Below are 27,005 nucleotides of genomic sequence, written 5' to 3' on the forward strand. Positions count from 1 at the left end.
CTCCTTTGGGTTAGAGGTTGAGTGCTGAGAGCCACTCGATTCCTCTTCTTCAACATACATCATGAGGTCATCATCCGAAGGACTGTGATGATTGCACTGCGAAGGGGAACGCCCTAAGCTTGATCTAATCCTCCGTGACATTGCATGGTTTCATACCCACACATACTACATGGAACTCGGTAAGAAACTTGTGAGGATCTTCATTTTCTAGGCCCCTAAATGTTGGGAGTAAGTGAATGAGCCCGGATTTGAGTTCCAAGTTGGTGGCAACTGGGTATGTGATACAAAGAGGTTGTTGAGTCACCTCTTATCTTGACCATTGACGGAGAGTTTGTTAGGGTGGTGGGTTTGGAGGATCTTGATTCCCTCCAAGGTTGTGTGCCATGGCTTGAGAAACGGGTGGTTTTTGTACAGGTGAAGTGTTTAGACTATTATAAATAGGTGAAAAGGGTGGAGTGGTATTTATGGGTGAGGTTGGTTGTGGTGAGATTGATAGGCTTTCTGTTTCTGAGGCTGATACACTTGAGAGGGGTATGTCCTCCCAAATGTTGATGACTGGGGGAGTAGATGATGAGGAAGTAACGGAAACCGGCTGCCTCTTACGAAGCTTGGCTTGCTTCCTTAACTTCTTTACAGTCCTTTCTATCTCTGAATCAATTGGCAATGGCGTATCTGTACGAAAAGATCTAGGCATAAACAATTAGTAACACCGTGTCCCCGGCAAGGATGCCAATTTGTTAGGGGTGTCAGACCCAACATATAATAGGGGTACGATATACTCCAAAGTAACACTACTTTATTGCACTAAAAGGTAGTACAAGGCAAGCAGGGTCGATCCACAGAGACACGGGATAATTAGTCTATACCTCTTTGCGCAAGGTAATATGGTCACCAACGGTAATAAGGGGGGTTTAGAATGCAATGACTAAACAAAAAATTTTAAAACACGAGTAGACAACTAGACGAATGAATTAAGTTCAGATTTTGTAAGGACTCCAACTCCATGTATGACAATTCAGCAATGTGACTCAAAGGTGACACAATATTCATTCAATTCTATCTAAGTTGGTACTTGAAAGTGCTAATAAGCTCTAACACTTCCCATTCACCACATTAATTAACCAAAACAAGCTCTTTGATTAACCCTAACCTTATTAACCTAATCTAAACAAGCTCTTAGAATTAGATTATAAGATTGCATGAAGCTTTATGTGAATGTTTCCAACAACAGCCAATACTCCTCATAAGCTCGGGAGTGTAAAAGTGTATGAATAAGATTTACACTAAATTCATTCAATAGAGATCAATTTAATGCTTGTTACTTGTTCAATTTAACAAAACAATTACGGATTTTGTAAAAGAGATAACTTGAATGACCTAACCCTAATTCAAATGGCCAATAAGAATCATAATTAGAATCAAACATTCGATTGAAGCAAAATCAAATTCATTAGATAGAAATTAAGAACAAACATCATGTCATATGATTGAAGTCAATACCAAGAAGTCAAAACATGAAATTGGAGAAGTTAGGGGTTCTAGCCACACATGGCTAGAACAAGATCACAAGTCTAAAAGATGAAATTAAGTGTAATTACAACTTACAAAAACAAGAATTAATGTTTCCAAATGATTAACGGACAAACCCTTGCAAAAACCTTCGAATTCTCCTCTCCAATGGTGCTCTGATATCTTGTGTATTTGTAAAAATGACTCTCAACCCGTAATATGAAAGATAGGAAAAACTGCCAAAAGTTGGTTTTTGGGTCGAACACGGCCCGTGTTAAAATAGGTTAAACCGACACGGGTCGTGTTCAGCAACACGCCCCGTGTTGATTTGCACTAAACTGACACGCCCCGTGTTCAGCATGGTTAACAGCTCCCATTTTGGTCAAACACGCCCGTGCCCACTTTTTAGTGTAAAACCAACACGCCCCGTGTTCCCCTCTGACTTCGAATCCAAACTTGATTTTCCAACTTTTTCGTTCTTCGCCCGATCATCCCGAAATCTTCACCAATGCTTCCCGACACTTCTCAAAGCGCATTCCAACCTCCGTTTACCTGAAAAAGACATGAAAATGTGCAAATAAGGTTGTTCTAGAGACTAACATAAAATGTGATTAAATTCAAGGCAAATGAAGGACAATTATGCTATATAGATGCATGAAATGGGACTAAAAGGTGTGCAAAAAGGTGCACAAATTACACCTAACAAGCAGCCTATGAATCTCCTTTTTGAGTTGGAGGATTTCGGGGCCATGGAAGTTTGATGATAAGGAGCGTTGGAGTTTGTTGATGGTTGCATGGATGACTGAGATAGTGGACTCATATGCAGTGTGAGTCTCAGCTATCAGTTTTTGTGACAGAGTAGATTGATCCGAAATGGCTACCTGCAGGTTGTCTTTGATTGCGGATACCTCAGATATGAGGCGCTCTGCAGCAGCCATAAATTCCTTGTGATCCGCTTGACGGTTGTTATCAAGGGACCTAATTCCCATTTCAACCTTGAGAGAAATTCTCTCAGCAGCCAATCGTTCCCTTGCTTCCAGTCGTTCAATCATTTCGATCAAGGACCGTAGCACCGAATTGTCTTTAGACTGCGGTTAGGTAGACTTGACTGCAGCTAGAATTTGGTCAACCTTGGATTGAAGATTGAGGAATTATTTTCTTGAGACAACCATCTTTTTTTTCTTCTTCTTCTCCTTTGGGTTAGAGGTTGAGTGCTGAGAGCCACTCGATTCCTCTTCTTCAACATACATCATGAGGTCATCATCCGAAGGACTGTGATGATTGCACTGCGAAGGGGAACGCCCTAAGCTTGATCTAATCCTCCGTGACATTGCATGGTTTCATACCCACACATACTACATGGAACTCGGTAAGAAACTTGTGAGGATCTTCATTTTCTAGGCCCCTAAATGTTGGGAGTAAGTGAATGAGCCCGGATTTGAGTTCCAAGTTGGTGGCAACTGGGTATGTGATACAAAGAGGTTGTTGAGTCACCTCTTATCTTGACCATTGACGGAGAGTTTGTTAGGGTGGTGGGTTTGGAGGATCTTGATTCCCTCCAAGGTTGTGTGCCATGGCTTGAGAAACGGGTGGTTTTTGTACAGGTGAAGTGTTTAGACTATTATAAATAGGTGAAAAGGGTGGAGTGGTATTTATGGGTGAGGTTGGTTGTGGTGAGATTGATGGGCTTTCTGTTTCTGAGGCTGATACACTTGAGAGGGGTATGTCCTCCCAAATGTTGATGACTGGGGGAGTAGATGATGAGGAAGTAACGGAAACCGGCTGCCTCTTACGAAGCTTGGCTTGCTTCCTTAACTTCTTTACAGTCCTTTCTATCTCTGAATCAATTGGCAATGGCGTATCTGTACGAAAAGATCTAGGCATAAACAATTAGTAACACCGTGTCCCCGGCAAGGATGCCAATTTGTTAGGGGTGTCAGACCCAACATATAATAGGGGTACGATATACTCCAAAGTAACACTACTTTATTGCACTAAAAGGTAGTACAAGGCAAGCAGGGTCGATCCACAGAGACACGGGATAATTAGTCTATACCTCTTTGCGCAAGGTAATATGGTCACCAACGGTAATAAGGGGGGTTTAGAATGCAATGACTAAACAAAAAATTTTAAAACACGAGTAGACAACTAGACGAATGAATTAAGTTCAGATTTTGTAAGGACTCCAACTCCATGTATGACAATTCAGCAATGTGACTCAAAGGTGACACAATATTCATTCAATTCTATCTAAGTTGGTACTTGAAAGTGCTAATAAGCTCTAACACTTCCCATTCACCACATTAATTAACCAAAACAAGCTCTTTGATTAACCCTAACCTTATTAACCTAATCTAAACAAGCTCTTAGAATTAGATTATAAGATTGCATGAAGCTTTATGTGAATGTTTCCAACAACAGCCAATACTCCTCATAAGCTCGGGAGTGTAAAAGTGTATGAATAAGATTTACACTAAATTCATTCAATAGAGATCAATTTAATGCTTGTTACTTGTTCAATTTAACAAAACAATTACGGATTTTGTAAAAGAGATAACTTGAATGACCTAACCCTAATTCAAATGGCCAATAAGAATCATAATTAGAATCAAACATTCGATTGAAGCAAAATCAAATTCATTAGATAGAAATTAAGAACAAACATCATGTCATATGATTGAAGTCAATACCAAGAAGTCAAAACATGAAATTGGAGAAGTTAGGGGTTCTAGCCACACATGGCTAGAACAAGATCACAAGTCTAAAAGATGAAATTAAGTGTAATTACAACTTACAAAAACAAGAATTAATGTTTCCAAATGATTAACGGACAAACCCTTGCAAAAACCTTCGAATTCTCCTCTCCAATGGTGCTCTGATATCTTGTGTATTTGTAAAAATGACTCTCAACCCGTAATATGAAAGATAGGAAAAACTGCCAAAAGTTGGTTTTTGGGTCGAACACGGCCCGTGTTAAAATAGGTTAAACCGACACGGGTCGTGTTCAGCAACACGCCCCGTGTTGATTTGCACTAAACTGACACGCCCCGTGTTCAGCATGGTTAACAGCTCCCATTTTGGTCAAACACGCCCGTGCCCACTTTTTAGTGTAAAACCAACACGCCCCGTGTTCCCCTCTGACTTCGAATCCAAACTTGATTTTCCAACTTTTTCGTTCTTCGCCCGATCATCCCGAAATCTTCACCAATGCTTCCCGACACTTCTCAAAGCGCATTCCAACCTCCGTTTACCTGAAAAAGACATGAAAATGTGCAAATAAGGTTGTTCTAGAGACTAACATAAAATGTGATTAAATTCAAGGCAAATGAAGGACAATTATGCTATATAGATGCATGAAATGGGACTAAAAGGTGTGCAAAAAGGTGCACAAATTACACCTAACAAGCAGCCTATGAATCTCCTTTTTGAGTTGGAGGATTTCGGGGCCATGGAAGTTTGATGATAAGGAGCGTTGGAGTTTGTTGATGGTTGCATGGATGACTGAGATAGTGGACTCATATGCAGTGTGAGTCTCAGCTATCAGTTTTTGTGACAGAGTAGATTGATCCGAAATGGCTACCTGCAGGTTGTCTTTGATTGCGGATACCTCAGATATGAGGCGCTCTGCAGCAGCCATAAATTCCTTGTGATCCGCTTGACGGTTGTTATCAAGGGACCTAATTCCCATTTCAACCTTGAGAGAAATTCTCTCAGCAGCCAATCGTTCCCTTGCTTCCAGTCGTTCAATCATTTCGATCAAGGACCGTAGCACCGAATTGTCTTTAGACTGCGGTTAGGTAGACTTGACTGCAGCCAGAATTTGGTCAACCTTGGATTGAAGATTGAGGAATTATTTTCTTGAGACAACCATCTTTTTTTTCTTCTTCTTCTCCTTTGGGTTAGAGGTTGAGTGCTGAGAGCCACTCGATTCCTCTTCTTCAACATACATCATGAGGTCATCATCCGAAGGACTGTGATGATTGCACTGCGAAGGGGAACGCCCTAAGCTTGATCTAATCCTCCGTGACATTGCATGGTTTCATACCCACACATACTACATGGAACTCGGTAAGAAACTTGTGAGGATCTTCATTTTCTAGGCCCCTAAATGTTGGGAGTAAGTGAATGAGCCCGGATTTGAGTTCCAAGTTGGTGGCAACTGGGTATGTGATACAAAGAGGTTGTTGAGTCACCTCTTATCTTGACCATTGACGGAGAGTTTGTTAGGGTGGTGGGTTTGGAGGATCTTGATTCCCTCCAAGGTTGTGTGCCATGGCTTGAGAAACGGGTGGTTTTTGTACAGGTGAAGTGTTTAGACTATTATAAATAGGTGAAAAGGGTGGAGTGGTATTTATGGGTGAGGTTGGTTGTGGTGAGATTGATGGGCTTTCTGTTTCTGAGGCTGATACACTTGAGAGGGGTATGTCCTCCCAAATGTTGATGACTGGGGGAGTAGATGATGAGGAAGTAACGGAAACCGGTTGCCTCTTACGAAGCTTGGCTTGCTTCCTTAACTTCTTTACAGTCCTTTCTATCTCTGAATCAATTGGCAATGGCGTATCTGTACGAAAAGATCTAGGCATAAACAATTAGTAACACCGTGTCCCCGGCAAGGATGCCAATTTGTTAGGGGTGTCAGACCCAACATATAATAGGGGTACGATATACTCCAAAGTAACACTACTTTATTGCACTAAAAGGTAGTACAAGGCAAGCAGGGTCGATCCACAGAGACACGGGATAATTAGTCTATACCTCTTTGCGCAAGGTAATATGGTCACCAACGGTAATAAGGGGGGTTTAGAATGCAATGACTAAACAAAAAATTTTAAAACACGAGTAGACAACTAGACGAATGAATTAAGTTCAGATTTTGTAAGGACTCCAACTCCATGTATGACAATTCAGCAATGTGACTCAAAGGTGACACAATATTCATTCAATTCTATCTAAGTTGGTACTTGAAAGTGCTAATAAGCTCTAACACTTCCCATTCACCACATTAATTAACCAAAACAAGCTCTTTGATTAACCCTAACCTTATTAACCTAATCTAAACAAGCTCTTAGAATTAGATTATAAGATTGCATGAAGCTTTATGTGAATGTTTCCAACAACAGCCAATACTCCTCATAAGCTCGGGAGTGTAAAAGTGTATGAATAAGATTTACACTAAATTCATTCAATAGAGATCAATTTAATGCTTGTTACTTGTTCAATTTAACAAAACAATTACGGATTTTGTAAAAGAGATAACTTGAATGACCTAACCCTAATTCAAATGGCCAATAAGAATCATAATTAGAATCAAACATTCGATTGAAGCAAAATCAAATTCATTAGATAGAAATTAAGAACAAACATCATGTCATATGATTGAAGTCAATACCAAGAAGTCAAAACATGAAATTGGAGAAGTTAGGGGTTCTAGCCACACATGGCTAGAACAAGATCACAAGTCTAAAAGATGAAATTAAGTGTAATTACAACTTACAAAAACAAGAATTAATGTTTCCAAATGATTAACGGACAAACCCTTGCAAAAACCTTCGAATTCTCCTCTCCAATGGTGCTCTGATATCTTGTGTATTTGTAAAAATGACTCTCAACCCGTAATATGAAAGATAGGAAAAACTGCCAAAAGTTGGTTTTTGGGTCGAACACGGCCCGTGTTAAAATAGGTTAAACCGACACGGGTCGTGTTCAGCAACACGCCCCGTGTTGATTTGCACTAAACTGACACGCCCCGTGTTCAGCATGGTTAACAGCTCCCATTTTGGTCAAACACGCCCGTGCCCACTTTTTAGTGTAAAACCAACACGCCCCGTGTTCCCCTCTGACTTCGAATCCAAACTTGATTTTCCAACTTTTTCGTTCTTCGCCCGATCATCCCGAAATCTTCACCAATGCTTCCCGACACTTCTCAAAGCGCATTCCAACCTCCGTTTACCTGAAAAAGACATGAAAATGTGCAAATAAGGTTGTTCTAGAGACTAACATAAAATGTGATTAAATTCAAGGCAAATGAAGGACAATTATGCTATATAGATGCATGAAATGGGACTAAAAGGTGTGCAAAAAGGTGCACAAATTACACCTAACAAGCAGCCTATGAATCTCCTTTTTGAGTTGGAGGATTTCGGGGCCATGGAAGTTTGATGATAAGGAGCGTTGGAGTTTGTTGATGGTTGCATGGATGACTGAGATAGTGGACTCATATGCAGTGTGAGTCTCAGCTATCAGTTTTTGTGACAGAGTAGATTGATCCGAAATGGCTACCTGCAGGTTGTCTTTGATTGTGGATACCTCAGATATGAGGCGCTCTGCAGCAGCCATAAATTCCTTGTGATCCGCTTGACGGTTGTTATCAAGGGACCTAATTCCCATTTCAACCTTGAGAGAAATTCTCTCAGCAGCCAATCGTTCCCTTGCTTCCAGTCGTTCAATCATTTCGATCAAGGACCGTAGCACCGAATTGTCTTTAGACTGCGGTTAGGTAGACTTGACTGCAGCCAGAATTTGGTCAACCTTGGATTGAAGATTGAGGAATTATTTTCTTGAGACAACCATCTTTTTTTTCTTCTTCTTCTCCTTTGGGTTAGAGGTTGAGTGCTGAGAGCCACTCGATTCCTCTTCTTCAACATACATCATGAGGTCATCATCCGAAGGACTGTGATGATTGCACTGCGAAGGGGAACGCCCTAAGCTTGATCTAATCCTCCGTGACATTGCATGGTTTCATACCCACACATACTACATGGAACTCGGTAAGAAACTTGTGAGGATCTTCATTTTCTAGGCCCCTAAATGTTGGGAGTAAGTGAATGAGCCCGGATTTGAGTTCCAAGTTGGTGGCAACTGGGTATGTGATACAAAGAGGTTGTTGAGTCACCTCTTATCTTGACCATTGACGGAGAGTTTGTTAGGGTGGTGGGTTTGGAGGATCTTGATTCCCTCCAAGGTTGTGTGCCATGGCTTGAGAAACGGGTGGTTTTTGTACAGGTGAAGTGTTTAGACTATTATAAATAGGTGAAAAGGGTGGAGTGGTATTTATGGGTGAGGTTGGTTGTGGTGAGATTGATGGGCTTTCTGTTTCTGAGGCTGATACACTTGAGAGGGGTATGTCCTCCCAAATGTTGATGACTGGGGGAGTAGATGATGAGGAAGTAACGGAAACCGGCTGCCTCTTACGAAGCTTGGCTTGCTTCCTTAACTTCTTTACAGTCCTTTCTATCTCTGAATCAATTGGCAATGGCGTATCTGTACGAAAAGATCTAGGCATAAACAATTAGTAACACCGTGTCCCCGGCAAGGATGCCAATTTCTTAGGGGTGTCAGACCCAACATATAATAGGGGTACGATATACTCCAAAGTAACACTACTTTATTGCACTAAAAGGTAGTACAAGGCAAGCAGGGTCGATCCACAGAGACACGGGATAATTAGTCTATACCTCTTTGCGCAAGGTAATATGGTCACCAACGGTAATAAGGGGGGTTTAGAATGCAATGACTAAACAAAAAATTTTAAAACACGAGTAGACAACTAGACGAATGAATTAAGTTCAGATTTTGTAAGGACTCCAACTCCATGTATGACAATTCAGCAATGTGACTCAAAGGTGACACAATATTCATTCAATTCTATCTAAGTTGGTACTTGAAAGTGCTAATAAGCTCTAACACTTCCCATTCACCACATTAATTAACCAAAACAAGCTCTTTGATTAACCCTAACCTTATTAACCTAATCTAAACAAGCTCTTAGAATTAGATTATAAGATTGCATGAAGCTTTATGTGAATGTTTCCAACAACAGCCAATACTCCTCATAAGCTCGGGAGTGTAAAAGTGTATGAATAAGATTTACACTAAATTCATTCAATAGAGATCAATTTAATGCTTGTTACTTGTTCAATTTAACAAAACAATTACGGATTTTGTAAAAGAGATAACTTGAATGACCTAACCCTAATTCAAATGGCCAATAAGAATCATAATTAGAATCAAACATTCGATTGAAGCAAAATCAAATTCATTAGATAGAAATTAAGAACAAACATCATGTCATATGATTGAAGTCAATACCAAGAAGTCAAAACATGAAATTGGAGAAGTTAGGGGTTCTAGCCACACATGGCTAGAACAAGATCACAAGTCTAAAAGATGAAATTAAGTGTAATTACAACTTACAAAAACAAGAATTAATGTTTCCAAATGATTAACGGACAAACCCTTGCAAAAACCTTCAAATTCTCCTCTCCAATGGTGCTCTGATATCTTGTGTATTTGTAAAAATGACTCTCAACCCGTAATATGAAAGATAGGAAAAACTGCCAAAAGTTGGTTTTTGGGTCGAACACGGCCCGTGTTAAAATAGGTTAAACCGACACGGGTCGTGTTCAGCAACACGCCCCGTGTTGATTTGCACTAAACTGACACGCCCCGTGTTCAGCATGGTTAACAGCTCCCATTTTGGTCAAACACGCCCGTGCCCACTTTTTAGTGTAAAACCAACACGCCCCGTGTTCCCCTCTGACTTCGAATCCAAACTTGATTTTCCAACTTTTTCGTTCTTCGCCCGATCATCCCGAAATCTTCACCAATGCTTCCCGACACTTCTCAAAGCGCATTCCAACCTCCGTTTACCTGAAAAAGACATGAAAATGTGCAAATAAGGTTGTTCTAGAGACTAACATAAAATGTGATTAAATTCAAGGCAAATGAAGGACAATTATGCTATATAGATGCATGAAATGGGACTAAAAGGTGTGCAAAAAGGTGCACAAATTACACCTAACAAGCAGCCTATGAATCTCCTTTTTGAGTTGGAGGATTTCGGGGCCATGGAAGTTTGATGATAAGGAGCGTTGGAGTTTGTTGATGGTTGCATGGATGACTGAGATAGTGGACTCATATGCAGTGTGAGTCTCAGCTATCAGTTTTTGTGACAGAGTAGATTGATCCGAAATGGCTACCTGCAGGTTGTCTTTGATTGCGGATACCTCAGATATGAGGCGCTCTGCAGCAGCCATAAATTCCTTGTGATCCGCTTGACGGTTGTTATCAAGGGACCTAATTCCCATTTCAACCTTGAGAGAAATTCTCTCAGCAGCCAATCGTTCCCTTGCTTCCAGTCGTTCAATCATTTCGATCAAGGACCGTAGCACCGAATTGTCTTTAGACTGCGGTTAGGTAGACTTGACTGCAGCTAGAATTTGGTCAACCTTGGATTGAAGATTGAGGAATTATTTTCTTGAGACAACCATCTTTTTTTTCTTCTTCTTCTCCTTTGGGTTAGAGGTTGAGTGCTGAGAGCCACTCGATTCCTCTTCTTCAACATACATCATGAGGTCATCATCCGAAGGACTGTGATGATTGCACTGCGAAGGGGAACGCCCTAAGCTTGATCTAATCCTCCGTGACATTGCATGGTTTCATACCCACACATACTACATGGAACTCGGTAAGAAACTTGTGAGGATCTTCATTTTCTAGGCCCCTAAATGTTGGGAGTAAGTGAATGAGCCCGGATTTGAGTTCCAAGTTGGTGGCAACTGGGTATGTGATACAAAGAGGTTGTTGAGTCACCTCTTATCTTGACCATTGACGGAGAGTTTGTTAGGGTGGTGGGTTTGGAGGATCTTGATTCCCTCCAAGGTTGTGTGCCATGGCTTGAGAAACGGGTGGTTTTTGTACAGGTGAAGTGTTTAGACTATTATAAATAGGTGAAAAGGGTGGAGTGGTATTTATGGGTGAGGTTGGTTGTGGTGAGATTGATGGGCTTTCTGTTTCTGAGGCTGATACACTTGAGAGGGGTATGTCCTCCCAAATGTTGATGACTGGGGGAGTAGATGATGAGGAAGTAACGGAAACCGGCTGCCTCTTACGAAGCTTGGCTTGCTTCCTTAACTTCTTTACAGTCCTTTCTATCTCTGAATCAATTGGCAATGGCGTATCTGTACGAAAAGATCTAGGCATAAACAATTAGTAACACCGTGTCCCCGGCAAGGATGCCAATTTGTTAGGGGTGTCAGACCCAACATATAATAGGGGTACGATATACTCCAAAGTAACACTACTTTATTGCACTAAAAGGTAGTACAAGGCAAGCAGGGTCGATCCACAGAGACACGGGATAATTAGTCTATACCTCTTTGCGCAAGGTAATATGGTCACCAACGGTAATAAGGGGGGTTTAGAATGCAATGACTAAACAAAAAATTTTAAAACACGAGTAGACAACTAGACGAATGAATTAAGTTCAGATTTTGTAAGGACTCCAACTCCATGTATGACAATTCAGCAATGTGACTCAAAGGTGACACAATATTCATTCAATTCTATCTAAGTTGGTACTTGAAAGTGCTAATAAGCTCTAACACTTCCCATTCACCACATTAATTAACCAAAACAAGCTCTTTGATTAACCCTAACCTTATTAACCTAATCTAAACAAGCTCTTAGAATTAGATTATAAGATTGCATGAAGCTTTATGTGAATGTTTCCAACAACAGCCAATACTCCTCATAAGCTCGGGAGTGTAAAAGTGTATGAATAAGATTTACACTAAATTCATTCAATAGAGATCAATTTAATGCTTGTTACTTGTTCAATTTAACAAAACAATTACGGATTTTGTAAAAGAGATAACTTGAATGACCTAACCCTAATTCAAATGGCCAATAAGAATCATAATTAGAATCAAACATTCGATTGAAGCAAAATCAAATTCATTAGATAGAAATTAAGAACAAACATCATATGATTGAAGTCAATACCAAGAAGTCAAAACATGAAATTAGAGAAGTTAGGGGTTCTAGCCACACATGGCTAGAACAAGATCACAAGTCTAAAAGATGAAATTAAGTGTAATTACAACTTACAAAAACAAGAATTAATGTTTCCAAATGATTAACGGACAAACCCTTGCAAAAACCTTCGAATTCTCCTCTCCAATGGTGCTCTGATATCTTGTGTATTTGTAAAAATGACTCTCAACCCGTAATATGAAAGATAGGAAAAACTGCCAAAAGTTGGTTTTTGGGTCGAACACGGCCCGTGTTAAAATAGGTTAAACCGACACGGGTCGTGTTCAGCAACACGCCCCGTGTTGATTTGCACTAAACTGACACGCCCCGTGTTCAGCATGGTTAACAGCTCCCATTTTGGTCAAACACGCCCATGCCCACTTTTTAGTGTAAAACCAACACGCCCCGTGTTCCCCTCTGACTTCGAATCCAAACTTGATTTTCCAACTTTTTCGTTCTTCGCCCGATCATCCCGAAATCTTCACCAATGCTTCCCGACACTTCTCAAAGCGCATTCCAACCTCCGTTTACCTGAAAAAGACATGAAAATGTGCAAATAAGGTTGTTCTAGAGACTAACATAAAATGTGATTAAATTCAAGGCAAATGAAGGACAATTATGCTATATAGATGCATGAAATGGGACTAAAAGGTGTGCAAAAAGGTGCACAAATTACACCTAACAAGCAGCCTATGAATCTCCTTTTTGAGTTGGAGGATTTCGGGGCCATGGAAGTTTGATGATAAGGAGCGTTGGAGTTTGTTGATGGTTGCATGGATGACTGAGATAGTGGACTCATATGCAGTGTGAGTCTCAGCTATCAGTTTTTGTGACAGAGTAGATTGATCCGAAATGGCTACCTGCAGGTTGTCTTTGATTGCGGATACCTCAGATATGAGGCGCTCTGCAGCAGCCATAAATTCCTTGTGATCCGCTTGACGGTTGTTATCAAGGGACCTAATTCCCATTTCAACCTTGAGAGAAATTCTCTCAGCAGCCAATCGTTCCCTTGCTTCCAGTCGTTCAATCATTTCGATCAAGGACCGTAGCACCGAATTGTCTTTAGACTGCGGTTAGGTAGACTTGACTGCGGCCAGAATTTGGTCAACCTTGGATTGAAGATTGAGGAATTATTTTCTTGAGACAACCATCTTTTTTTTCTTCTTCTTCTCCTTTGGGTTAGAGGTTGAGTGCTGAGAGCCACTCGATTCCTCTTCTTCAACATACATCACGAGGTCATCATCCGAAGGACTGTGATGATTGACCTCTTGTAGATCAACATCGTCAAAACCAAAGGTGGGAGCAGAGCTAACTTCGATTTTGGTGCCTGCATCTTGTGCGTCTTTGGCAGTTGGAGATGGAGGAGGCTTTGAAGGAGTCTGATAAGCAGTTGCCTCTTGAGCCTTGCGGATGATATCAACCATGTTATCCATCAGGGCATGGACCTTGCAGAAAGTAGCTACGATATTGGCATTGTTGATTGCGTCTGCCCAATACTTAGCCACAGATTGAATTTCTTGTTGTTTCTGCTGAAGCTGCTTTGTTTTTCTTTCCTTTCCTGCTTGGAATGCCCTACGAAAAGCGACATATTTCTTGGCTTCGGCTTCATTGGACGGCTAATGCTTACTCCATGATTCATTCAGATCTATATCGTCAATTACTTGGTATCGCACCGAGGTGTCCCTCGGTTTCACGGATCCTTGCATATTTGTGCTCACCGTACCTAAACCACATGTTACAGATGTAAGCAGAGTAGGATTTCCTGAGCTTCCTTGGTCTCCTTGACCTAAAGTCAAGTCTGGCCTTAACTCAGTTCTGGCAAAGGTTGAAGAATCGCCTTGCGGTTGGGATGGTGTTTGAAGTGTTTGGGTGATAGACAAAAGAATGGAGTGCAAATCCTCAGGGGAAAAGAAATGAAGTCGGGAAGCCCTGGAGACCTTAGGGCGGGAGCCTGATCCATCCTCTTGGGATTGAAATAGGGGGAGTCTACACATTGCGGTGAATCAGACACACTACTTGCGCCTAAGTGGTATAGGATTGTTGTTTCGAATGGATTTGCGACCATCCCAAGGACTACCGGAGCCTATTGAGAGGCTTAGGTATCAGTTCGGTCACGCATATGGCTATTGGGATCGGTTTTTCGTTTCTTGAGGATTGCAATAGGTTGATCATCCTCATCAGAATCACTACTGGAGGGACGTTTGCTTGGTTTGACTATTGTTATCACAGGTGGAGTGATTTTTCTTTTCTTGGAGGGATTGGTTGGCTTGGAAGCATCCTTTTTGGGAGTTCCTTGTTTCTTGGTGTTGCGGGGGCCTTGACGAGCAGAGACCAGCTGCTTGCATCTTTGGGATAATGATATGTTGGAAAGAGTTGTGGAAGATGGGACTGCGGTACTAGTTGGGTCAATGATTGCGGATGGGGTTGGAAGAGGCGGGGTAGGAAGGTATGGGGCAATACCTTCCGTAGCCTCAATGTGATCTGAGACATCAGCAGTCTCAAGACCGAGGGTAGAAAGAATGTGAGTTGGTAGTCTTCTAATTGGTCCAAAAACAGTCTGATCAGATGAGGGATTGTACCTTTTAAGATCTTTGGTGATAAAGAAGTTGATGTCGTTGCCCATGTTGATTCCTGCATCCGCATGGAGGTCTGAGATGCAGAGAGGCCAAAACCTTGCAAAGGTGAGTTCGGTAGGGTTCTCTCTTGGGCTTTCTTTTGGAATGTACTGTAGAAAATCATATCATAGGATCTTACTATAGTTGACGTTATGACCTGTGAAGATGCTCCATACGAGTTCTAGGAGCTTGAGTCCCATGTTGTCTGTGCCTCCGGTTCTGCCGTATAGACTGCAGATAATGAAATGACAAACAAATTGCCAGACTGCAGGCAATTGGTTTTTCTTGAATTCCCTAATTCCTTTAATTTTCTTCTGGTATCCCATTTGGTAGAGCGCAAAGAGTATGTCCGCCATTGATGGAGTAAAGATCTTGATGGATGGATGAACAAGGAGGTTAATGGCAGTGAGAAATTTATCCTTGGTCAAAATGACCAAAGAATCGTTGACAAGGTTGAGATGCACTTCTTGAAGATTCTCGAGTGGTCGATAGGCTGAAAAAGCACACATGAAGAGGGTTGAGAGAGGAACAACATATGTAAATGAATCGAAGGGTCCAAACAGTGGGTGATTGGACAGGAACTTGGTCATCAGTTTTATAGGGGCATTGTAGGAGGAATGTTCTTCAAACACAGATCTGAAGTTGCTTGATGCAATCGTCGGTGTGGGATGGCTTGAGGCAGAGTCTGAACTAGTGGGGTTCACTGATCCAGATGCCTTGGAAGGTTTCTTGGATACACCGGATTTCACTATTGTTGAGTTCTCGAAGAAGTTTGGAAGGAAGGAAATCAAAGTGCAAGAGAAAGGTTTATGGTTTAGAAAGCGTAAACTTTTCTTTGGGAAGAAGAAAGGGGTTTTATAGTGGCTTAAGGGAGCGGGAAACGTTTTTTTGCCCTAAGTGAATTTGGGTAAAACGTTTGGGTGTTTATTTTGAATTAAGAGCGTTAATCTCTGTCACCGATTAAGAAAAGATTAAATATGTATTTTGAGATTTACCAAAAGGAGGTTTGCATTTAATGAAATGTCAGGTTGAAATCCCACGTCTTGAGAACGTGTGGTGAGGGTGAGATCAATTTGTTGGGTAAAGGGAAGTTGTAACGGATTTGATGTTTTAGGGTGATAGGAAGAGATTGATTAAAAAAGGATTTGATTTGGAAAATCTTTCTTTTTGTCATCATACCTAAAATAGGTCTGAAACGAGGTTTATTCAAAAGAATGAGACAGATGCACAAAGAATGTTTTTCCTTAATGTTTTCTCTATTTAATGAAGGATCATTAAATATCACACCATGTTTTTTATGTTTTCTTTTCAAAAGAATGTAACAGTCTGAAAATCAATTAAAGTGACTGCAGATTGAAACTTCATTGCGGATGGATCATATGCCGTTAGATGGATGACTGCGGTAGATGAACTAAGATGAACACTTGAACAAAGATTAGTAAAACAAAAAATAAAGACCATTGAAGTATAATTATGATATATGGTTGCGGTACATAGGATATATCAAAACCATCTAACATAATAACTTCAACTAGGACCGCAACGGAGACCAAGGATGGTCTGCAGTACCTATCAATTCAAAAAGAATTATGGGTCCGGATTCATCATTCCTAACATTTGTAAGAAGGTGTTGAGTTTTGTCGAGTCAAGTGCCTCTGTGAATACATCAACAATCTCTTCATGAGTGTGGACAAAAATTAGTTCAATGTTACCTTTCAGGATATGGTCTTTGATGAAGTGATACCGTAGTTCAATATGCTTGGTCTTGGAGTGCTGAATAGGATTGTGAGAAATCGCTATGGCACTTTCAGAGTCACAATAGATTGGTATCCGTAGTCTAGTAGTTGTGTTTTCATCCATAAGACTTGAGAACAACAGTTGGTTGCGGCCACATATTCAGCTTCTGTGGTAGACGATGATACATAATTTTGTTTTCTTGAGGACCAGCTGACGAGTCTTCCACCTAGAAATTGACATCCACCTGAGGTGCTTTTGCGATCAAGTTTACATCCGGCATGATCCGCATCTGTGAATGCTTGAAGACTGAAATCATTTCCTGCGGGGTACCATAATCCAAGAGTTTTGCTTCCCTTTAAGTATCGTAGGATTTGTTTGGCCGCGGTCATATGAGACACTTTAGGGTCAACCTGGTACCTTGCGCATACACCCATTGCAAAGACTATATCAGTTCGGTTGGCGGTGAGGTACATTAATGAACCAATAATACCTCTATAAGACTTGTGATCAATAGATTCACCCGAGGGATCTGCAAATATCTTATAACCGAAGTCCATTAGGACCTTAGCCGAAGAACAATTATCCATTGAATATTTCTTCAATAGTTTTGAGGTGTATTTTTCTTGATGAATGAATATCCCTTGAGGGACTTGTTTCACTTGAAGTCCTAGGAAGAAGTTAATCTCTCTATTCACGCTCATTTGGAAATTGTTGGTCATGAGCTTAGCAAATTCATCCACCATCTTTTTATCAGTTGAGCCAAAAATGATATCATCCACATATATTTGTACAAATTAAACAATTAATTTCATAATTATCTATATTTGACCTAATCCAATTTTAGTCATTAGATAATTACCAAATAATCTTAAATAGTCCAATATTTATCATATAAATAATCAATATTTAAAAGATTTGAAATTATCTTTATTTATGTCAAGGATAATCATTAAATTAAGTTAAAATTCGGATTTTTACATAATAAAACGATTTAGGTATCAATCCAAGACAAAATAGCAACAAAATCCCGAATTATCCTCTGTCTGACGCTCGGACTCGCCGAGTAGGGCCAACTCGCCAAGTCCAAAAACTGACTCACCGAGTTGGGTCGACAGAGGGCAAGAAAAACGATTTTCAGCAAGTAAAACAGTTAAGCATCATATTCAATTGAAACCAATCATGGCTCTGATACCACTGATGAGTTTTGGACATAAGAACTTTACCTATGTGCACATACAACCCTATAGCTTGGATCTAGGTTTTACTAATTGAACATGCCATAATTCCAAGAATTTCATGGCTAGATCTAAGAACAAAACATATGAAAAGAGATCTAGAATAATACCTTGAGTTACTTGCTTGAAACCTTCTTCTTCTTGGAGCTAAGAGTCACAAATGTCACTCCTCTAATGGCTTACAAACACCAACTAGCCTCAAAGCAATCCAAATCCCTTCCTAGATAAGGCCTTGGACGATTTCTAGGTGATCCATATCCCTAAAATCGTCCAACCCTATATACATAAGGATTATCAGCTCAAAATACAACTTTCATACATTTGACAGTTTATACTCCTTTATTCAATTAATCTCTTTAAGTCACCAAATTAATTCCTAATTAATTTATGAATTATATTAATCAAATAATATTATTATTCTTTTAATATATTATTCTTACAATATATTAATTATAATATCTCTTCTCTCTAAATCACCTTGTCAAGTTGCTATGGTGAAGGCAACCCAAAAGGACCATGCACAATCGGGTCAAGTACTTACCAAATATAGTTACAGCCTTAGACACCAATCCAACAGAAAGAACAATCATCATTTCTTGCTCCTTCGAATGAGAATTATTCGATGATCACAGATGAAGCTTTGGCTCAAACATCTTCGATTCAGTCTCCATGAGTCTTATCTATACCTGAAATCACTTTTCAAGACAAAACAAAACTAAAAGAAAACTTAGCACACAATATATTTTTTTAATATTTTCTGAAAAAAAAAATAAAACATAAACAAAAAATATTTTTGGATTTTTTTTAATTCTCCCCCTAAATTTGTGCATAGAGGAAAACTATGAACAAATTTAACAAAAAGAAAAATATTTGGGATCAAAGTTGTGAGACAGCTTGAACTTGTTTATCAGTACCTTCACTTTCATGAATAGATCTGGTCAATTGTCGGTATTGTGGTCCACTTAAACACGAAAGTGGTTTAGATTTGATCCCACATCGGCTCGGAAGGAGAACTAAGCATTCCTTATAAGGGGTATGGATACCTTCCCTAGCACAACGCGTTTTAAAGCCGTGAGGGCAGCAGATCCCATAAGAACTCTGCAGTTAAGCGTGCTCGGGCGGGAGTAGTACCAGGATGGGTGACCCCCCTGGGAAGTCCTCGTGCCGAGTGGCCCAAAGCGGACAATATTGTGATACGTGCCAGAGGGGGGTGTTACACATATGTTGTGTTCCAGGTCGGATATGTTTCAATCACGCAGAGGAGACAACATATGTCTAACAGATAGAAAGAATTTCACAGATAAGGAGGTGTGTAGAATTATAGTTGCATATGTTGCATTCCAGGTCGGATCTCTTCCAATCACGCAGAGGAAGCGACATATGACTGACAGATAGAAAGCAAGAAAATAATTTCTACAGACCTACTTTATCAGAACCCCCCAATCGCCCTAACCGATCTTTGTTTCACTGGAGCATCTCTTGGATTGGGCTTCTTGGCCGACATTCCCTTCTTGCCCTTGGACTTCAGATTCTTGGCCTTATGGGTTTGATTCTTGGTCTTCTACGCGTTCCAGTCACCATTATCTGAACGTGACCTTGAGGGTTTTCTTTTGGAAGGTCTCCCTCTTGGCACATTCTGTCATCCTTGTGCGTAATAGGGAACGTATGCGCGATTTGGACAGTTTCGGGCAATGTGACCAGGTGTTCCACAGTGAAAACATGTCTTTTTCTTCACTGGGAAGTTGTTTCTTCCTGCCCCTGGTGGTGTGTCCATGCCTTGTCTCAGGTTGTTCCCACATGCACACTTGCAACAAGCCGTTGGTTTTGCTTGGTTTGGTGGCCGGTATTTCTCAACAGTGAGTTGATCAGAAGCAACTGAGTTCGAAGCAACAGATTTAGAGTTCAAGGAGTCATTGGATTGTTCAATTGTTTTCTCCTTGTTCTCATCTTCTGCTACTTTACCTACACATGTAACAGAATCATTAGAAATGTTCACCTCAACCTTTTCTGGCACAACCATAGCAGGTTTCCCATATTGAAGATGTGTCTCCCTATCAATTTCTTCCTGTGTCATAGGGATGGATATATAGTTATGATTGAAAGGGGTAGGAACACTATCATACCCTAGACCCCTGTTTTGATTATCTTTGAATTTTAATTGGTTTTCAAATAAGGACTCGATTGTCTTACTTGACGCAGTATAATTTTTGAAACTAACATCTATTTTTCCACACTTAATTTTCAAAGCGTCAAGTTCTTCAGTTATAGCAACAAATTTTTTCTTAATGTGATCGTAATTTTCACACTTGTTTCTGTAATCTTCTTGTAATTTCCTAAAGTCCTTAGTCTTGGCCTCTAATTGAGCTTTCAGAGGTTTCTGACCTTTCCTAAGAGTATAGCCCTCGTATTTGAGGTCCTCATTTTCTCTTTTTAATAAATCGATTTGATCTCGGAGAAATTTAATAGTAGTTTCACAAGATGGAGTACATGAAACTTCATTGACTAGAATGGATGAGGAACTCATTTTTATAAAAAATATGCCCTTTGACTAAAAACTCAAAAGTCAACCTTAAAAGTCAAACCAAAAATCTAAATTTGAAAATTTAAAAGTTAAACGAAAAAGTCAAAGTTTAAAGTCAAAGGTCAAACTTGAAAGCCAAAGTCAAAATTTTAAGCAAAAAGTCAAAAATAAAAGTCAAAATTTAAAAGCTAAAATTTTTGGAAGAAAATGTAGCTTAAAAATAAAAGAAATTGATTTTGGGGCTAAAAATGTCAAATTGGCGAAATTAGGTGTGAAATGGTGTCTTTATGAATTAAAAAGAGAAGGGATATAAGTAAGGTGCGTGAAGAAATGAATCAGAGGTCCCGAGTTCGAACCCCGACACCTCCAAATCCACTTCCTATTTTTTATATGAAGGCTGCTGCTTCCGAAGTGTATATAGTTTAAGCGAGCGGGATGTTTAACAAGTTCCTTGGTAGATCAACTGGTAAGAGGCGTGTTTGAACACTCAAGGGACCCGGGTTCGATCCCCAGCAGCCCCAATTTCCTTTCCCTTTTTATGTGAAGTTGATGCGAGGACGAGGGCTGCTTGCGATCGAGACCGAAGCTGAGATGCGAGGATGCTGGACCGTACACATGACCGAGGCTGACCGAAAACTCAGGCCGAAAACCCGACCGAAAACCCTTCAAAGACCGAAAACTCCTCGTAGATTACGTGAAAAACAGCATTTTTCACCTCTTTTTGCTCCAAAACTAGATCAAAAACTCGTTTTTATGAAAAACGCGAAGAACAAACCCCCTTTATTTTGCCAAGATCTATCCAAAAACGCAAAAATCCCATCAAAATAAGATCAAATAAGCACCAGATCTGAAAATTTTAATTGATACAATCCAAGCTCTTATACCACTTGTAAGTCCCTAAATTTGCTTGTGTATCAATCAGATCCAATTGATGGTGCAGAATCCCAATCAATTAGATGATGTCAGATCAAAATAGAAGAGAAGGAGAAGAAGAAGAAGAAGATGAATCTATGGTGTATTGAATGAATATGATTGATGCTCCTTACAATAGATTCACACACACACAGACACGCACACTCTTCCTCTCACTAGTTTCTCTCTCTAAAATATGCTCTCCTTCTCTAGCCCTTCTAGCAGTTTCCCCTCCTCACCCTTACTTCTATATATATATATATATATATATATATATATATATATATATATATATATATATATATATATATATATATGGGTTGCAAACTCAAGGCCCAAACCCAATGCTAGACCGAAAACACATGGGTTTTCGGTCCAAGCTACAATTAATCATATACTATTTTTGCCCCAAATAATAAAAAACAATAAATGCTTAGAAAAGAAAAGTATAAACCATATTTATAGACCCAACACGTTGTGATGATACTTGAGACAAATATGGTTAGGTGTGAAGGTAGTATGGGCCCGTACTACTGAAAGTAAAGGACCCATACGCGTATCAAGGAAGTCATAACCCCTAGGGTTTAGTTAGGAGTTGGTTCCCTGTTATTCATACAGATTAGCTTATACTTTCCTGGTATATTTTCAGTATGGTAGTTACGAAACACTTTGAAACTGGATCCAGATCAAGATCAGGATCAAGAGATGGTGGTCAGGAGGGACCGGCAGTGTCCGAGGTTGTTGGTCAGATGAGGGCGGATGAGCTGGACGCCAGGATTCAAGAGATCCTACATGATGAGTTCACTAATTTGTTCCGGGCACAGCTACCGGAGATGTTTGGGTCTATTAAGACCGCCATTATGGAGTATTTCGATGAGCGCTATGCAGCCCTTGCTGAGACGGTTGCCGCATCAGCTATAACAGTTGTAACTGTGGTAGGGAGAGGAGCTAGTTGGGCATTCTAGTATCAGGAATTCGATAACACGAAGCCCCTGACTTTTGATGGGACTTAGGAGCCCATCAAAGCTATAAGGTGGCTTTCTGACATGGAGGGGTGTTTCTTCACGTGTCCATGTCCTACTGACCAGAAGGTCAGATGTGTCCTAAACCTACTGAGGTCCGGGGAAAAGGACTGGTGGACATTGATGAATAGATCTTACACTGATGATCAGAGAGCTGCAGTTACATGGGAGCAGTTCAGGGATATGTTCTGCGCTCGCTACATTGCATGGGTCAAGCGGGAACATTTAGCTTAGGAGTTCTTGGAGTTGAGACAGGATGGGGAGACGGTGACGAAGATCACCCATATGTTTTTAGAGAGGGCGATGTTCTACCCAAAGTTTGCTTTTGAGCAGGCTCAGATGACACGTTATCTGAGCATGCTCAAGACTAACATCTGTGACTTTGTTGCTACCTAGCGATGTGATACCTTGCAGGAGGCCGCTAGGCGGTGGGAGCATGAGATTGAGTTACAGCAAAGAGAGCAGAGGTAGGCCCCGACACAGTCACAGTCAATGCCAAAGTGGTCTAAGACTGCTGATTCCAGGACAGGAGGACCGTAGGGCCGCACTTGTGGCAAGTGCGGGAAGGGTCACTCGGGGGTTTGCAGATCTGGTAGTGTGTGCCACAAATGCAGCAAGGATGGGAACTTTGCAAGGCATTTCCACCAGCTAGCCCCGGTTCAAGATACGAGGATTTGCTACCACTTCCATTAGGTTGGTCATGTGAAGACCAATTGTCCATAGCTCGCTACCAGGCCATCACAGGCTCCAACGCCGGCTACACTGAGGATTACTGACATGGTTCAGGGTAGAGCAGAGCCTCCGAGGGCTCAGGGACGCACCTTCCAGCTTACAACAGAGGAGGCCAGGGCAACACTAGATGTGGTTGTTGGTATGTTTCTACCTCTTATCTTATTGTTTATGATTATATTGTGAACTTTCCAATAACTTCTACATAAGATGTTAGGATATAGAAGGATCAGGGGAATTTAGTATCGAAGGGTTGTAGATGGTTAGGATCCAGGGAGGCATTGAGGATGAGAAGTTAGGATAGACAATCACCATTCCAGGGTCAGTAGTTGTGGTTTGGAGATTCAGAAGCATTCAACTGGGATTCAGGTAGAGATGGCAAAAAAACCCGAACCCGAATTGACTGGGTAAATCCCCGGATTTATCGGGGATGGGGACGGGTACGGGTATTACCCGAATGTGAAAAATGGGGATGGGGACGGGGATGGTTCTACCTATCGGGTACCCATACCCGTACCCGATGGGTACCCGAAATATATATATATATATATATATATATATATATATATATATATATATATATATATATATATATATATATATATATATATATATATATATATATAAAATTCATTTATGTTATATTTTTAATCCATTCAAAAAATCTTATACATAATTCAAATTGTGAAAGTGAAAATTCATTTATGTCAAGTGTGGATTCAATCAACCTTCTGTCAAATGTAAATTCAATTATGTTATATTTTTAATCAATTCAAAATCGTCGCCGATTCACCTCATTGTGAAACTAAGTCAAACAGTCAATAGGGTTTTTTATTCCTTAATCAAACTTGTAATTCACTATGGCAAATCATAATTCATAGATTGATTAGATTCATAATCATCGACTCATCGTCTCTTCAAGTCTTCGTCGAGTCCCGCTCCCACTCTTGTTGTGACGTTTTTTTCCCTCGCTCCTGCCTTCCTTCATCTGCGAGACTGCGACTCTACGTTTTGTCTTCCAAGTTCTAACCGGCGTCCGGAAAGGAGGCAACCATCTTCATTCTCCATCGACGTTGTACTATACACCTACTCCAGCGTAACCATCAAATGACGAGTAATCAACGGTCAATTGAGTACATTGACGTTTAATCAGGTTTGTCCGTTCAATTTTTAACTTGCTCGATTTTTAACTTTTGAGTTCGGTTGATGATTTTGCATCCTCCCCATGTTCAGTCGATTGTGTATGAATGTATGTGTATCAGTGGAGATTATTTGTTGTCTATTGTGAATGTCCATTGTGTATTTGTGTATGATTGAAACAGTGAACATCTGTTGTGATGAATGTTTATATGCAGAAGTCTCGTGTGATTAATTTGTTTTGGGCAGAAAAATGGAAGAGATTGACTTAGGGAGTGAACAACCTTCAACACCAATTGGTTCTACAAATGTTGATGTTGAACATGATAATACAAATCCAAATTTTCCTTCCTTTGAAGAAGCACTTCAATCAGATGCAGTAAATCCTCCAAACAAAAGACAAAAAAGCATTGCTTGGGATCAATTTGTTAAAGTTACTGTTAATGGGAAACTGAAGGCACAATGTAAAACTTGTAACGCATTATTAGGAGCAGATCCAAAAAATGGCACCAAATATTTGTTAGTACATAGGGAGAAATGCATAGCTAAGGGCCAAACCGATATTCGCCAAAAACTTTTGGTATCAAACTCAAAAACCGATTTGTCTACATATGTCTACAATGAGAAAGATAGTAGAAATGCATTGGCTAAAATGGTTATATTACACGAGTATCCTCTTTCTATTGTTGAGCATGTTGGTTTTAAGAATTTTACAAGGACCATTCAACCTTTATTCAAATGCCCTTATCGGAATACATTAAAAAGTGACATTAAAATGTGTATGCGATGGAAAAAAGTAAGGTTATCCAAAAGATTGAAAATTTGCAAGGTAGAATTGACATTACAACTGATATGTGGACTTCGACCAATCAAAAAAACGGTTCATGGCTATCACAGGTCATTATATTCATGATTGGTGTCTTCAAAGTAAAATATTAAGGTACTGCTTCTTTTCAAGTTTTTTTTGTTGTATGTTATATGACTTTTTTTTAACTTAATGATTATTATGTTTGACAGGTTTGTTTATGTGCCTTGCCCACACACAAGTGAAGTTCTCACGGATGTTTTGATCGATGCATTGATGGAGTGGAATGTGGACACCAAATTGTCTACTATCACAATGGACAATTGTACTAAGAATGATGCATTAATCGGTAAGATTAAAGAAAAGGTGCAAATAAATAAGTTGATACATGATGGCACACACATTCACATGAGATGTGCGGCTCATATTCTTAATCTTGTTGTCAAAATTGGGTTAGAGGTCATTAAATGATCAATTGAAAATGTATGTGAAAGTGTAGCTTATTGGACAACAACCCCCAAAAGAGTTGATACATTTGAGAGCTCATGTCGACAACTCAAAATACCTTACTCCAAGAAGTTAGGTTTAGATTGCCCCACAAGATGGAATTCAACTTCCTTGATGTTGAAAGTGGAATTAATGTATAAGGAGGTCTTTGGGCGTTTAAAACAACGTGATAGTCAATACAAAACATTGCCCAAATCATTAGATTGGGAGAACGCACAAGAAATATGTGGGGGATTGGAATTGTTTTATAATGTCACCTCGATCTTTTCTGGAACAAATTAGCCCACAACTAACTTATATTTTCCCAAAATATGTGAGATTAGGCTTGAATTATCTATATGGAATTCTTGTTCTAATATAATCGTGCAAAAAATGGCAACGCAAATGATTGCAAAGTTCAATCATTATTGGGGAACTATTCATGAGTTGATGGGTGTTGCTGCAGTTTTTGATCCACGTTAAAAGATGGAAATGATAGAATTTTATTTCCAACTTCTCTACCCAAAAGATTAGGGATATATACAGTAAAGTCCCAATATTTTCATCGATTTGACAAGAAAGTCCTAAACTTTATTTTTTTGACAGTAAAGTCCAAATTACCGGAAGTTTTTGACACTTTTACCCTTTTTCCCCGGTTATCCGGTAATTAGGACTTTTTTGTCAACAAAATAAACTTTAGGACTTTCTTGTCAAATCGTCAATTATGACTTTACTGTCAAAAAAATAAACTTTAGGACTTTTTTGTCAAATCATTCAAAATATTGGGACTTTAGTGAATATATAATTTTTTTTTTGTTATAAATTTAATGGTATGATACTCTTTAAGCATAAGAGTTATTGAAACATTCTCTAATCAGCTAGATCCTATTGAAATCCTTTACGTTTGCTTCTTGTTAAATCGTTTTTTTAATCTCAACAAATCGACATTGAAAAAAATTGAGATAATCAAGAAAGAAAGAAAGAACCAAGGTTGTGTTGGCTTTTTGCAGTCTCAAAAATGGAGAAATAAGAAACCGAAAAAAACGAAATTGCCCTTCTTTCCCTTCTCCACATTCACACCCTTTTGACTAGGCATGTGTTGTTGTTTGTATAAAGCTAGGGAAATTTCGTTTTTTTAGGTTTCTAATTTCTCCATTTTTGAGACTGCAAAAAGCCAACACAACCCTGATTCTTTCTTTCTTTCTTGATTATCTCAATTTTTTTCAATGTCGGTTCGTTGAGATTAAAAAAACGATTTAACAAGAAGCAAACGTAAAAGATTTCAATAGGATCTAGCTGATTAAAGAAAGTTTCAATAACTCTTATGTTTCAAGAGTATCATACCATTAAATTTCTAACCAAAAAAATTACATATACACTAAAGTCCCAATATTTTCAACGATTTGACAAAAAAGTCCTAAACTTTATTTTTTTGACAGTAAAGTCCTAATTGACGATTTGACAAGAAAATCCTAAACTTTATTT

At 39.6% G+C, this 27,005-nt stretch overlaps 1 protein-coding gene across 1 annotated transcript; it reads left to right on the top strand.

Annotated features, from left to right (window-relative positions):
* The first annotated feature begins 24,482 nt into the window (after positions 1–24,482).
* LOC111880025 (zinc finger BED domain-containing protein RICESLEEPER 4-like) lies at positions 24,483–25,823 on the top strand. Its single transcript, XM_023876441.1, has 3 exons — positions 24,483–25,126; positions 25,247–25,383; positions 25,534–25,823. The coding sequence occupies exons 1-3, from the start codon at positions 24,483–24,485 to the stop codon at positions 25,821–25,823; spliced, it is 1,071 nt and encodes a 356-aa protein (XP_023732209.1).
* The last annotated feature ends 1,182 nt before the right edge of the window (positions 25,824–27,005 follow it).

Source organism: Lactuca sativa, chromosome 4 (genome assembly GCF_002870075.4).
Source record: "Lactuca sativa cultivar Salinas chromosome 4, Lsat_Salinas_v11, whole genome shotgun sequence".
Lineage (NCBI taxonomy): Eukaryota > Viridiplantae > Streptophyta > Magnoliopsida > Asterales > Asteraceae > Lactuca > Lactuca sativa.